We start from the raw sequence: 14,738 nt of genomic DNA on the forward strand, positions 1-14,738 counted from the left end.
ACTATTAACACACGCACTTTACGAGTGATTGGAGATCAGTAGTAGGGCTTCCCAGGCGTTACACTGGACTAAGTTGGCTCGCTTTACTACCAAATCTATTCAATTTCCGGCTTAGATTGCTTGAAGTCTTCAATTTTTCTTTCACCGTAGTTTGTTTTTGTCAGATATAGAGAGGTCGGTTTAGTATTTCAGGTAGCGAGAAAGATATTTGCGACTGTTAAAAATGTATACGAATAAGAGATCAGGTTTATTGTCTTAGTCGGTACTGTGCCCATTCAGCTATCTGTGGTCCCGCCTCGACAGTATTGTCTTTTCCCTTCTCCCATGACCGACATTGGATGGATACCAGGCCAGGCGGCCGGGGATGAGTTTATTTTCATCAGTTTCCATATAACGCTCCAAACTATGCGGAAGTTATCGAAAGGTTGTCGCAGGAAGCGTTTGCTTGATGAATGATGTTTGCATGTCGCTCACTCAACACTATGACACGATGAGAAATTAGCGTAATTCCGAATTAAGCAATATCTGTCGATTTCTTTGACTTACGACTAAAATATCCAATTTGTTATTGAGAATTTTTTTGTGTCAGTCTTTAAAAGACAAAGAACAGTTAGTCAAAAATCGGAAAACAAACAGTACAATGTCACTAAATGTTCCTTTTAAAATAATTTTTGGGGGTAGGGGGTAAAATAAATGACCCGTTTCCGTGGGAAAAGAAGGATTCTGTTCTGGACAATCCATTTCCTACGTTCATATGGTTTTTGTTCCTGAAACAATTTTAACGACAAAGTAAATATTATCCTTCCCTCCTTCTGGCGGTTCGGTATTTTCCACATACCGCAACATAGCCGACATGTCAGAAACACAGCTGTGAAGCGGTCTTATGTTTCCTCTTCACGTTCTACATCCGCCATTTTGAAAGAAAAAAAAGCAAAGGCATCCATCCGGGACCTCAGGCTTTGACGTCATCACGAATCCATCACCATCGTGTCGGTCTCGGCAGACGAGCACGCCCGAAGTAATTTATCGCCAGCCGACATCGGCAAGCCGACGCAAAACGCTGTAAAATCGAATCGAAAGGTCGGCATTAAAGAAATATGCTGGTCATTAATTCTGTAGACATTGGAGTCAGCTGGTAGCCGGAAAATTGGAATTGACCGCCACTGGTGTAGAACGACGTGGGATTTCAATCTAAACTGTAACATGTGCAGATGCTTGGATGAAGATAACATCATTCGTAACTCTTTGAAGGCGAGTTGGGTTTGCGGTTTTTGGTCACGTGAAGTGTGAGAAAATTTAAAGACCATGGAGTGGTACCGTACCGCGTGTCTTATAACTTATTTGGCAGGCTGGCGCCACTAGGAAATGGACTGTGCTTTAGGGCATGTACACAAGGTGATATATATGTATTCCCTAAGTCACACGTAGAAGTAGTACACCTATATTGTGTTAGAGTACTTTTTTACTCGCGAGCAAGAGTTTAATATTTCGTATACTGTGTGCATACTGTGTTACAAAGACTGCAGTCAATAACACTCACATCGCCTCCCCGTGTACCCCCATCCCCCGGGTCTTACCTTGGTAGGTGCATCGTCGACTAGGACTAGATGAATTAGACAAGCTGACGACGCGCAAAGAGCTCGCTCTGGGGTTGATTACGCCGTACTCTGGCATTTTCAGAAGCTCAGAAACCTGCCACGGTCGAACGATGGGCAATTTATCGTATCACTTCCCGTGTCGATTGCCTGGCTTATGTTGAGAAATGTGACTGACATACAGACCCAGGATGAGACCTATGCCCTGTGGATGTACATAGACTTAACAAGATCTTAACAATTCATTGACTGTACTTTATTCTGTAAAAAAACTTCTCACGATATCAATTTTCCCATCTGTAAAATGAGTCCCACACAACAAGGACTCTAATGCGTCAATAGTATAAAGTGTGTATTAATAGACATAAATATAATTTGCCTACCAGTGGTGGTCTGTAACTTCTTTTATACAAACTTCATGTTTAAGAGACTTCGTTCATAGGATTTTTTTAAATCTTAAGGTTAAGTTCTTAAGTTAACCAAACATTGCTTTAATCTAAATGAAATATCAAAACCAAACCCCAAGCTAACGAACAAGGAATAATAATAAGACAGAATAGATGGATCTACCAATCAAATGACAGCTGTTGTAAATATAGTAGATTTTTTATGTACCTAGTTTGATTGATGCAACATCGATATCATTGCTGCCTTATCAATTCATAAAAATGATATAATACATATAGTATGTACAAAACGTGAGCTGTCATTACGACTTTTTCTTTCAAAAAGTGTGTTTTACATTTGATACTGAGGGTCATAGTGTCTTCAAGTTCCACATCGTTCCTTCTCTCTGTCCTTCCGCTCAACAAACGCCTTGAAGGCGGATCTCCAGTCCGGCATGAACTCTCCCCGCCAGGAGTAGAAGTCGTCTTTCCACTGGCGCTCTTCCTCTGTGATGTTAGCTGGGGGCGAGAAGAGAGACATTTCGTGTAAAGATGACAGTTCCGTTACAACTCGCTAGACGGCGCAGATACATGTACCACAATGTTTGAATGTCCACAACAGCCACATTTTCTCTGTCGCTAATACGTTTTACTGGTGAGTGTATTATCTTCTACAGGGCGATACTATACTAACAGGGACTTCTCACCGCTAGGTGGCGCTGTTGCGGAAAGTATGCGGTCCCAACTGTAGCTAATGCGGTACCCCCCCCCCCTATGATTTCGGTGAAAGAGCTTCATCATTACTCCGTGAAGGAGGTCAGGACCTCCGGACGGAGTGTTGTAATCGGCTGATTTTTCATGTTCGCAGTCAAAACACTGGGTTCTCTTTGTGTAATCGGCACGCAATTTTATACGCCGTCTGCGGGCATGCCCGTGTTGATGCACGAATGTGTATTTTTGCCGTTGCTGCTTTCGCGGTCAATGTAATATCGCAGACGCACCCCTACAATTACGAGGCGAATTGGAATGGTCCAGAAAAACGCGTTGTTTGGAATAGCAGTGGGGTTCAAAAAAGTTCATGCAGATACGGGGTGGTTTTTATAAGTGGTTCCAGATGTTTTTGCCCATGGTTAAGAGATGCCAAGTTTTTTGGAAGATGTTCGCAGCCAAAACGCATTCTTCCGTACGTCGCATTTCTGTGTAATTTCGCATGTGGTGTTGCATTATGTCCGGGATGATGCACGTCTTTTTATTTTTACCGTAGCTGTTTTGATATTGGAGTAAATGCTTATTTTCGAAACATCCCCATTTCTTTGAAATGGTTTCGTCCGTTTATGCAACTGTTACTGCGCTAATGACGACCAGTCGCGCTGTCCTGATACACCGCGAATGTGCGAGTGTTCCCTGTAGACAGTCCCGGGAGTCATTTTTTGCACATTCCAGGAGCCAAACCAAAATACGTTCATGAACCGAGTCCAAAAAACCGAAACGTGAAAATCGGATGATCGGACCTGATGTACATTTCTCTTTCTATAGATTGTACACACAATACACACATCTTTAGATAATCTGGCCATGGCAGGTTAAAAAAAAAGTAACCCTGAATCATACTAGATTAGCGTAAATGCATGTTAATGCGTTCAAAACAAGAAAAAAATTGTTTCCGGGTATTAATCTCTTGAATCACGGCGCTGAATATTGACGCAAAAATATTTCGGGCATCGCGCGCCCTTCCCGCGTCACGTGTAGGCATCTCGCATCTCTGATTGGTTGTTGCGTCTTAAGATGACTGAGCCGACGCGCGTTTAAACAATTTTTCTTTGTTCGATTTATCACACTTCACAGAGAATTGTCGCCAATGGCTACTTCTTTTTGTTGCAATATATAATACTTCACGGAGAATTGTCACCTATGGCTTCTTGTTTGATTTAACTTTAGAGGACTGATTACCAACCTGATGAAACCAGGCCACATTATCTTACATCGGTTCTACCAACCCTCCTTTATCTAATCGACTCAGGCTGTTCACTCACCTGCGTTTCTTTCCAACTTGGGTAAGTATTTCTGCCAGAAGGCGCACGACTTGGTCCTGGGCCCGACCCGCGGGAAGGACCCGTTCAGCGCGATCTCCAGGTACCGTCGGCCCGTCAGGTCGTAGCGGGGCCAGGTGGCCACGCTGGAGGTGTCCATGCGATGGGCGACGTCCGCCGGCTCCTCGTTCGGATCTCTGAGGACGATATATGAACGTTTGAGGCCTTTGGACACAATGTCAGTTCTCAAGCCCTTCAGTTGGTTGGGCCGTACGTTGGTGAACGCCTTTTTTGCGATCAGTAAATCGTAGATAGCAATGGTGCCAAGATAAAGATGAAAATTTATTTGAGCTAGTAAATTACATGTACGTACATTTAAGGATCTGAATTGGAAGGATACGTTTAAGTGATGGTTTCAGTTAACCCCCAAAACAGCCTCCTCAGTGAAAAACTCGTAGTAGCGGTGTAGCTACACATGTATGTAAAGGCTAAATGTTAAGGCTATTAATAGGTATTTTCTCTGTTACCTTTCCTTTCCAGTCAAGCTAAAAAAACAACCTTACCCTGTTTTGGCGAAGTTGGTCCAGTACTTCACGACCCTTCTCGCGAGAGCGTCCTCCTCCGGCGTGAAGTCCTGCGTGCGCGAGATCGGCAGGCCAAAGGTCACCTCGATCTCATACCCGTGCATGACGCCCATCCAATCAGGCCAGTTGTTATTGGATAGGTTGTGGGAGAAGAGGTAGAGGTATGTACCCATTCCTGTAGATAAACAATGCAAATAAACCAAGCTAAGTAATCAATCATCACAACGTCCTAAGTTATGGACAAGTACTAGTCGCTGTACAACAACTTTGTACATTTTGCATGCCCTTTGCCTTGCATTGTGTAATTCTTGTGCCTCTTTAGTGTGGTTTGATTTTCTAAGAACCCAAATTGTTGCCCAAGGATCATGTAAAATGATCTTCTTTCAGTAAGCTTTGCAAATGATTCCTCGATTGTAAGCCAGTTCATATTTCCAGTTGCGCACGTGCAATGTGATGCATCCTTAATTTTTTTTGTCGCGTTGAGCATTTACCCATAATGCATCAGCTTGTCAATTGGAGGCTACATGTACGTACCGGATGTTGCGTATGAACTGGCGAAGTCGATGACCGGACATATCAGGTGGTAATCCCCGACAATGTCGTCCAGAATGTCACGGTTATGTTTGCCGTCGTTTGGGTTCTTCCAGTTGGTGTGTTGGAAGGCCACTGCTTGGAGACCGAACGCGTTCCGATGTGTTCGACACATTTTTACCCCTTGCAGGTACTGCTCTCGTGAGAGCAAAGACTCATGGTCCTTGTCCATGCCGGGAATGAGGTAAACTAGAAACCAGCTGCCTTCGTCCTTGTTAAATCCCATCAGAACTTCGGTTTTCTTAAAAGCCTGCTTCCTGAGCAGTTCATTCGGATGTTCTGGTACGAAGTAACCATCAACCACCGGATGGAAAGGAAACAAAAACATCCCGACTTCCACCCACTCTTTGTAGATGATTTCTCCGGCTGGGATTTTCTTCAAACAGTCCACCATCACCTGGCTCCCCCTATCGGATGGGCACCCAACTGCATCTGCCAACAGGCGGCCTCGTCTCTTCGACGTTTCGTAGCTTTGGGACGCCCACTCTGCGTTAGGGGACGCGCTTTGCATGATGCCTCTCTTGAAGAGATGTCTGCTGAGGGGTGACAAGAGATGGTAGCCCACACTGGCTGCACCGGCGCTTTCGCCAAATATCGTCACACTGTCAGGATTCCCGCCAAACTGTCCGATGTTCTGTTGAACCCATCTCAAGGCAAGGTTCTGATCTAACAGTCCCATGTTTCCTGGCGCGTCGTCAATGTCAAGAGCTAAGAATCCCAAGGCTCCAACTCTATAGTTCATGGACACCACTATAACTCTACCTGTATATGCCAACGTTTGACCTTCGTATTCTTTTAACGACGCCACTCCGCTATAAAAACCGCCGCCGTAGATCCAAACCATCACCGTAGCCTCCTTGGGCGCTGATGACGGCACCCAAACGTTAAGGTACAAACAATCCTCCGATTTCGGTACGTTTGCATTCCACATGTCCGACCCGCGGAATCCTGGGTAGGTATCGTCGTCGATCTGCATACAGGCGTTCCCATAGTCCCTTGCGTTGTAGGTGCCCTTCCAGGGGGTTTTCGGCACTGGCGGTTTGAACCTTCGGTCTTTTGTAGGAGGCTCTGCGTAGGGGATTCCCAGGTACGCGTTCACGAGTCCATTCAAGACGGGGATCGTCTTGCCCCGGATCTTACCATTTCTAAGAGTTACAACTGGAGACTGTTGATCCTGTTGTCCTAACGTGACGGGAAGAAGTCCCCATAGGACGATAAGTATTAACTTCGTCATGTTGGAAAAGGCCCGAATCGTCTCGTCTTCACTTTATGTATCTGTAAAAACAACAAGACTATGAAAAAAACAAAACAAATACAAACAACACATTAGCTACAACAGACGTTATATAGCACATTGACACATTCACACAACTTTCAATAGTTTCTCATTAATTGGTTCCTGATAAGGAAAATCAAGAAAAAGTACCGTTTTTTTTAGTTCAAAACCAACAGCAATTGGAATAAAAACACTAACATTCGTTACAAAAAAAAATAAATAACGAAAATGCAAAAGGAGAAAAAAAGAAAGTTGTTAGGAAACAATGCGTCATTGGTTTAGTTTGCTTTGCAAACAGACTTAAATGTGTACTAGTATTTACATTGATGGAACCTTTCTAAGATTTCTTGCGGGGGGTTCTTAGTTTATACCTCTAAAATAGCTTTACCATAAAAGGTCCCCTTCCACGAAGCATCTAGATGCACATGCCTACCTATGCACATATGTGTGTCCCTACTTAAAGGTTACAACGATAACTTAAACCAATGTGACAACATGACGCTATGGGCGAGATATTTATATTTGTCTTCGCTGTGCTTCAATTTTCACACACTGGTGACGTGAAAAATGATACCCTGAAGCCAAGGTTTTCTAAATATTCCCACTGCCCTTTCCTCTACCGGTTTATTGACGTCGACCGGAGGCCGCTGCTATGCCGTCTATGTCACTGATGAAAGTTCAGAGACAAAATGTCTGAACTCCCAACCTTTTGACGTCACAGAGTAGCATTCTTTTGATAAACTTTGATTAAAAGATAATGAGCTTAACTTTTGAACTTAATTACCAAAAATATTTTTTTCTGTATAATTCGTAGGACAGCTTTGATACAGTAAAAAAACGTTTGTCACAAATAGATGAAAAGAAGCACAGTAAATACAAGGTCTTGTTCGACGACAGAAATTATAGTTCGAAATCTTGTTGAGCAATATATATATAACATGTACACATTCCCAATACACGTTGCCTTACCTTCTGAGAGTTTGGACGCTTCTGTTTCGATGTCACACAGAAAACACGCAATATGATGTCTTCATTTCGACGTAGCTCCGTTCTAGAGAGATGCGTGCAGTCGATGGAAAACAAATTTTACCTCGGCGGGGACTCACCACGGCCGCTGAACCGGTCGAGCTGCTGTCATGGCGGTCGCGTCGGTTGTTGTGGTTTGTGGCTAAGCTAGGAATGCCGGGAACTCCGTGCTAACCCTTAGGATACCAGACAGCTGTCAGCAGAGGGGGGAGGGGGGCTTTGTGGACTATCCATGCGCGTGAAACGGAGAAAATGCCCCTATTTTAAGTAGCGCACGACTTAAACGATAAACGGTGCCCCCATTCCGTTGAGATATCAAATCTGAATTGCATATTTCTTAAACGTCTCGATATTTACATCTGTAGCACAGTGGTACAAAACTTCAATCAGCAACATGGCGGTCAGGGGTGAAATTGTTTCAGTGACCCCTCGGGCTGAACAAACATGGTGTTTCCATTTTATCTTTGGCTACTAAACCTCTCTCAGTTTGCTGCGAGGCGAGATTGACCCTCTCACGGCACCAAGTGGCTGTCACAGGAGGTCAACATGTGCTTGACACCGTCTTTTATACACCAGTTTGCTGTCACTCAGCCATGCCAGTTACCGTAACTTGGCGTAAGCAACTAACCGTCTGATAAATGCAGTGTCTCGCTCTCAATGGTTGTACGGACGTCCTACTGTATAATATACACTTCACAGAACAATGTATGTGTGTGTGTGTGTGTGTGTGTGTGTGTGTGTGTGTGTGTGTGTGTGTGTGTGTGAGTGTGTGTGTGTGTGTCTGTCATCTCTTTGCGTGTCTGCATGTGTGCATAGATTTGTGTGTGATTGTGTGAGTGTTTGTACTTCATCACCGCTGTTCGCAACTAAGAAGACTTCTTGGTGAACAAGGCATCAACACAAGCTATAGAAATCGTTTTATTTTGTATCATCTGATCAAATGTTGCCAACGTTCACAAACTCATCTAACCCCCACACCTACATGAAATTATGCGTTTTAACAATAATATTATATTATTTTTTCATATGATATTATGGAAAGTTTATCGGAACAGGGACGGGGGGCGATATCGACTTCCAATCACTCACTGCTCACATGACATTCTGTAAGGTTATCCATCCTAACAGATCGGGTCAATCTTTTCAAAGAGCAAGCAAGCTTTTAATTTTAAATTAATACTATTTTTCACTTTCAAATCGATTAGAAATAATCAAGTTAAGACATACCTCCGGCACGTTTTAACACCACTTTGTTTTTCCAGTTCTTCCACACCCCTTCAGTGAAGGTTGAATACGTTTGCGGGTTGTGTGTAGAAAGTACTTTTGGACCAGCCAAAGTGGGCATGTGGAACAATTTAAGGCCAATCTGCCAACTGAATTTAAAGACAAAAAAAATCTAAATCACTTTGGAGAACGGAAAATACCAAGTGGCTATGTTAACACGTTTTGAAAATGCCCTTGCAAACTGATTTATACAATGTTTCATATTTGCGCACATATTACCAATCCTATCTCTACTATAACTTTGTTGATATACAAGTTTTCCACGCTGTGTCAAACATTCCATATTGCATCTTTGTTGGCCAACTATTTTCTAACGCACGCGGTTAAGAAAGTTCTTTACAATTCTGACGTACTAAGTGCTAAATCGGGAAGTGCTAACGTTATCATCATCAGCGCAGTTCTCCACCATAACATGTCCATATTTACAAATCGATTCAGGTGCTGATATCTAACAATATTTGCACTATGAGGTTACTTCATTCTGCTAAAATCCTAAAATCTCTACAGCTATATCATGTCTCTAGCATGGTCCCTGTTAATTCATATGCTTCTCCCAGTCCCATGCCATAATGCATGGTACAATAAAATTCGCCAGTATTCACAAGGATTTGTTCGTGCAACTCTACTGTGCTATTCAGTAACAAAACGGCCTACCGTTTGCGATATCTCTAATAGTTCGATATTTGCTCTATTTTGGACAAAGTAGAAAGGCTTTTACACATATACCAAAGGAAAAAGATATTACCCCTAATTTCCAACTTCATATAAATTACAATTGTCTCATGTTATGCTATCAAAAACATTACACAAAGCTACATTTTTCTTACATGCTGAGTTGAGTTGTTTTTATGTTATTGTGCTTTCATTTCCGCATCCATGCTGGCTGACTACCTTGCATTTGTGTTGGTCGTTCTATCGGTGCTAGTCTCTGACGGCTTGTAATGTGAAGGTCAAGGTCAGCATGAAACTGAGGCTCAAGATGGCGGCACTCCTGGAACAGGACGCTGGGCACGACCCCGCGCATGCGCTGTCGATAATGTCATCTGCAAGACACAAAACAGCTGTTTAGTTCAAGTCAATCCTATATTACACAGAGCTACATTTTTGTAAAAAAAAAAAGCATGACGTAAGAATCATGACGCGATGCTTTAGGGACTAGAGAAGTAACATTTGCAAAACAAATGCATAATGTTTACCTTCGGACGTGGTCTGCTCTGTTAATTCTTACTCAAAGACATTCGCATACATGTACTACTAGTGTATGGTGACAGGAACAGAGCAGACCGTGAAATTGCAACATTATGTAACCCAACACTAGTCACCATGGTGACAGACATCAAGAAATCATGTCATTGGTCAGGTCAGAAGTCACTGGAGAAGAAGAAGAGGAAGAAACTGAGCAAAAACAATATGTTTTCATTCGGTAAACATAAATATGTGGGAAAGTCTCAAGTTGGTGCATCTGGAAAACGTCTTTAGTGCATTCTGTGCTAGCACTTAACCTTGTTTGTTCCCTTGAAAGGAAGCGGTACTCAGATCAAGGTCATGTAGTTGCTGTAGAATTACCCAGGAAGATCCCTGCTGGGCAAATAACTTGAATCTTTGGCATTGATTTATATACCTGACTTTTTAAAGTAGGGGCCATTGTGATTATATGTATCATGTACTATCAAGTTGAATTTCAATAGATCATGCAGCTGTAAGTTTCCCTCTGAAAACAGTCCAGATTAGAAACTTTGGATCCAAAATAGGCGTATAGATAAAAGATTGTTTGGAATGCCCCATACCAAATTTAGAAGTTTTGATGTTGCATCGTTTGTCATTTTGATTGCAATTTGGCGGCCATTTTGAAAATGTGTGCGTGGGGGGGGGGGGGGGCGCAATCTATTTCCACTTTACTTCTCGGAGTACCCTGCGCAGTAACGACCTCATTTGTAAGGCCGTTATTGCGCACGAACTGTTGCAACGCCCTGCTCTGCATTTGGCAGCGACGATGACGACAGAGCATTGATGAATGAATCAAGTTAGAAAACACGTTCTCTTTAATTCGATTTTCACACCCAATTTTTCACATGGTGACAGCAAATTAGGAGTCGTCGATACGGGCGATACTTTGTCAGAGGCCCAGGAGAATCCGCCGTATTACACTGTCACGGTGTGTTATGAGATATAGAGTACATACATTATACAAACTTGTTGTGTTGTGCATCTCTAATACAAATCGTGGGTACTCCTTTCAGTTCAACTTTAAAACGGTCTCCAAATAATTAATTTAGTCATTTAGCTCGCAAGTCTTTATTTCCTACGTATAAAGTACAAAACGTAGTGCCATAGTGCAACTGGCGTGTTTTCTCTTGTGTATGATTTAAACTGCCTCCACATTTAACGATCGTGATGTTGTGAAAAGTAACGAAGCATGTTAATACGCTTCGTTACATGATAATGGGTTGAGAGAATAAATCAAATAAGCAACTTTATCACCTTCTGTTACTACTACTGTGTTATTTCATAATCAGCTAATGCTGAGGTCACATTCCCAAACCGCTGCCCAACCGGGCTGTTTCAATTAACGAAAAATCAATAATTTATATCAATAATATACGCAAATAGTTCCATTATTTCTTTTCAACTTTTTTTGGGGGGGGGGGGCTTTGTTGTCTTTTATCATACTTTTCGTTCCATAAGACTGCCCGGCCGGGCTCGAGTTTGGAAATGTGACCTCGGCATACTAGTAAGTCTCTTCGTATCACATAGGTCTTCATGACTATGAGAAAGAAACTTCCATTTCATATGTTTTTACCGTATATCAATTGCAACATTTTGAAGTAATTATCAGAACACCTTTCAAAATATATTTGTGGCTACCAAAAAAAGAGGCAAAAGACGCAAAAGACTTAAGTTTATTGTCATGAAAAAACACTAACTATTGAGAAAAAATTATTTTACATTATATGTACCCACTGTATACGTTTGCTAACTAAACACTAACACTTCCTGTTGTGCAATAGAAGAAAAGACCAAACACGTGGAATGTACATGTAAGTAGGCATTGTATAATTGTGCATGTTGTTAATGTTGTATATCAGTGCTGAGTATGTAGGCGTAAAAATAAACTTTCCTTCAAAGTTACTTTTCTCTTTTCTTTGCATTTTATCAAGCTTACCGTGGCCAAATCTCTCAATTTCTCCTGTCACGTTCAATTGTTTTAAGTACCATGCTGCCTTTACCATTTTGGCAATCAAAGGAATCAGCCAAACAGAAATAATAATGTAATAGGGAGTTTTTTTCTATTCCTGGGTTGAAAAAAAAAACAGGGTTTGAAATCTAACCATTTCCTGGCCACCAATTCCCACAGGCTGTCTTTTCGATTTCTTTCAAACATGGAGTGGGCCAGAAACACTTCTTGGTATATTCATCAAATCGAACATTTCTCTAGAGTTTAAACGAATCAATACATCTCTTTTGCCACAGGCTTTTCTTGTAAGAAGGACGGATTTCTCAGTAAAATGCATGACACGAACATAAGCCATCCATTTTTCACCACTCGTCCCATCTTAAAGCCCAAATCCAGGGATACCCCGGTATTAACCTCTAGGTCACTCATCGGTGGATCTGGTACTTTAAAATTCTATAAAGTAATGAAATGATTAATTATGGAAAAGCTGGAACTAGAATCTTGCTACAGGGCATGGCTAGAGCATTAAGTGAATAGGCTAGCCTGTAAGAGGTAGTTATATAGGAAAGAAAAGGGCTTCAAATATATTCCCGGTTTCTTGCACTAAATCATAGCTATGTAAAATCTTCAACACACTTTGTTGTATTCTACATTGGACTTTTTTGCGTGTAACATATGGTATAATAAATACGATGTGAAAATACTCTCAAACAATTTTACTGACAGCAAGTTTTATTCCTCAAATATTTTTTTCCATCACCTCAATCTTATCTACACCATATTTTTTAACGCGAAACATCATAGATTTCCAAATTTTGGAAACGTGACATACTTGTGTTTAGTATAACTAAATGTACTTTGTTTCTATGCATTACAGATGCGGACAAATCGTTCTAATTTGACGGCCTTGGGCAGCCCTGGTCTCTGTAGGTGACGTAGTCTTTATACTGCGCTTTCCAGTCCTCCATGTACTGTTTGGTCCACAACTTAAACTCCTCCTTCCACAGTCTTTCTGCCTCCGAGATATCACCTGGAGGGGGAAGAAATAGGTAAGAAAATTACCAATATTTTAATTGAAACAAAACTTGTAGGTAAAACACTATAGGTTAATAACGTTCTTACAGAGATACATGTAGTTATAGGTACCAATTAGAGGTATTTGCCTCTACTTTGTGATTGTATTCTACTAGCTGTTTTTCTACTCATCAACCGTGCTATGTTATTCACTACTCATGCATGGTTTGATGCATTTTAGTGATCAACAATGAATGGTGTAACTTGTAGAAAAGTGTTAGAACAACGGACGAGTTACCTGGTTTCTTTCCGGAAGCGGAAGTGACGTTATCTATCACGTGATATGAGTCTAATGGTTGTCTCGTGCATCCTTCAAAATTGCGAGCAGCTACTGTTGAAACTATGGCGGGATGTTAGTTCTAACACAGCAAACAGCAATGGCGTGGAGAGGCATTAACACTCATGGCACTACAATGCATTGCATGTTAAATGTATAGTAGGTTATGACCGCCAATAGCTTAGATGTATGTGTAGCTCGCTCCAACGACAAAGATCCATGGAAATTAAATCACACTTTCTTTATTTATGGGGCGTCAATGGTTAAGGCTTACTTGGAATGCTAAAACTTTTATTCCCATGGATCCTGCTATTGAAGTAGCGCAGCGGCAGGTTTCCCAGTCCCTGACCTTCCTGCCTTATCTACCCCGATCCCTCCCCGCAAGCCAAGCGCCATGTTCCCCTAATCTGTGACCTCTGACCTACACCTGTCCCTCGTGCCGAGATTCAATCAGACGTGTTAGCAGGGCCACGGCCTCCTGGGAGATTAAACACGGGGGGTTCTTCATGTTTCACGCCTGTTTGCACCGAAATGGAATAAAGGAGGGAGGGGGGTTGAACTCAATACTGTTATTCACATCGTCTTACTGGAAAACCTTGTTAACACTGGAAGATCTAACGGCTCTTCAAGCTTTCAGATCCAAATATAGTTGAGAGGGGATTTGAAACGGAAGCTTAAAGATATCGCCATCAGATCACGTTGATTTCATGGGTCAACTGATGTTGGTTTATACCGTACAGAGTTCGCAAACCCTGGGAAATATAGTTTGCCACGGGGAGGCGAACTGGTCTGAGGAATTTTAAAATTTGACTACCAACGAATTGCATATCTCGCTTGCCGTTTAGAATTTAGATCATGAATGGCGTAACAGTTGCAATTGATGAACTCTCTGACATTTTGACTTCATCGTAAAACATGGCACCCAGGAGAGCCGTTACTCCCAGGTATCAATCTTGCTTGCCCGTATTGAATTTTATTTTTATGATTTCGATCGTCACTTCATCATCTGATTCCTTCTGGTATAGTTGTCATAAATAACGGTAGTCCATTGGGAGGGGAGTGGCTCGAAACGTAGTAAGTGACCTGCTAGCACTGTGCCTGATATCTTTAATCAAATTGATAAAGATTACTACGATTAGATGTACAAGATATCTGCATCTGTATAACCGCCTTTCGGCGTAACACACCAAGCAAGCACGTGGCGCGGCGGCAGGTGGCTACATTACACAGAACGACTTGTTACACCCAACCCTTGAACAACTTACTCTGAACATTGTTTAAGGCCATCTAATGACAATGCCCCCTACTGTACTTAGTGACAGCGAGTTCCGCTCTGCGATAGATCTATGAAAGAATGAGGTTTTGAACACCTCAATCCTTGGTTGATAACTGGTACTTGAAGGCATGACTATTTCTTGTTCTTTACTCTCTCTCTCTCTC

At 42.0% G+C, this 14,738-nt stretch overlaps 2 protein-coding genes across 5 annotated transcripts in view; both read right to left on the minus strand.

Moving 5' to 3' along the window:
• Window positions 1-1,977: 1,977 nt before the first annotated feature.
• Window positions 1,978-6,436, minus strand: LOC109477842 (acetylcholinesterase-like). Its single transcript, XM_019779259.1, has 4 exons — window positions 5,130-6,436; window positions 4,575-4,770; window positions 4,015-4,208; window positions 1,978-2,500 (listed from the first exon to the last, which is right to left on the minus strand). Exons 1-4 carry the CDS (start codon window positions 6,418-6,420, stop codon window positions 2,364-2,366), a joined length of 1,818 nt encoding a protein of 605 aa, XP_019634818.1. The 5' UTR covers window positions 6,421-6,436; the 3' UTR covers window positions 1,978-2,363.
• Window positions 6,437-9,519: 3,083 nt separating this feature from the next.
• Window positions 9,520-14,738, minus strand: part of LOC109477844 (acetylcholinesterase-like) — a 23,410-nt gene continuing 18,191 nt past the window's right edge. For 3 of the 4 annotated variants that reach the window (XM_019779261.1, XM_019779262.1, XM_019779263.1), the window contains one exon: window positions 11,915-12,977. In XM_019779261.1, coding sequence (XP_019634820.1) covers window positions 12,841-12,977 — 137 coding nt within the window. In that variant the 3' untranslated portion in view covers window positions 11,915-12,840. Of the gene's footprint in view, window positions 9,816-11,914; window positions 12,978-14,738 lie in introns of those variants that run through there. The other variant, XM_019779264.1, reaches the window with a different exon arrangement.

The sequence above is a fragment of the Branchiostoma belcheri genome, unplaced genomic scaffold (genome assembly GCF_001625305.1).
Source record: "Branchiostoma belcheri isolate BF01 breed outbred unplaced genomic scaffold, Haploidv18h27 scaffold41, whole genome shotgun sequence".
In the NCBI taxonomy this organism is placed as follows: domain Eukaryota; kingdom Metazoa; phylum Chordata; class Leptocardii; order Amphioxiformes; family Branchiostomatidae; genus Branchiostoma; species Branchiostoma belcheri.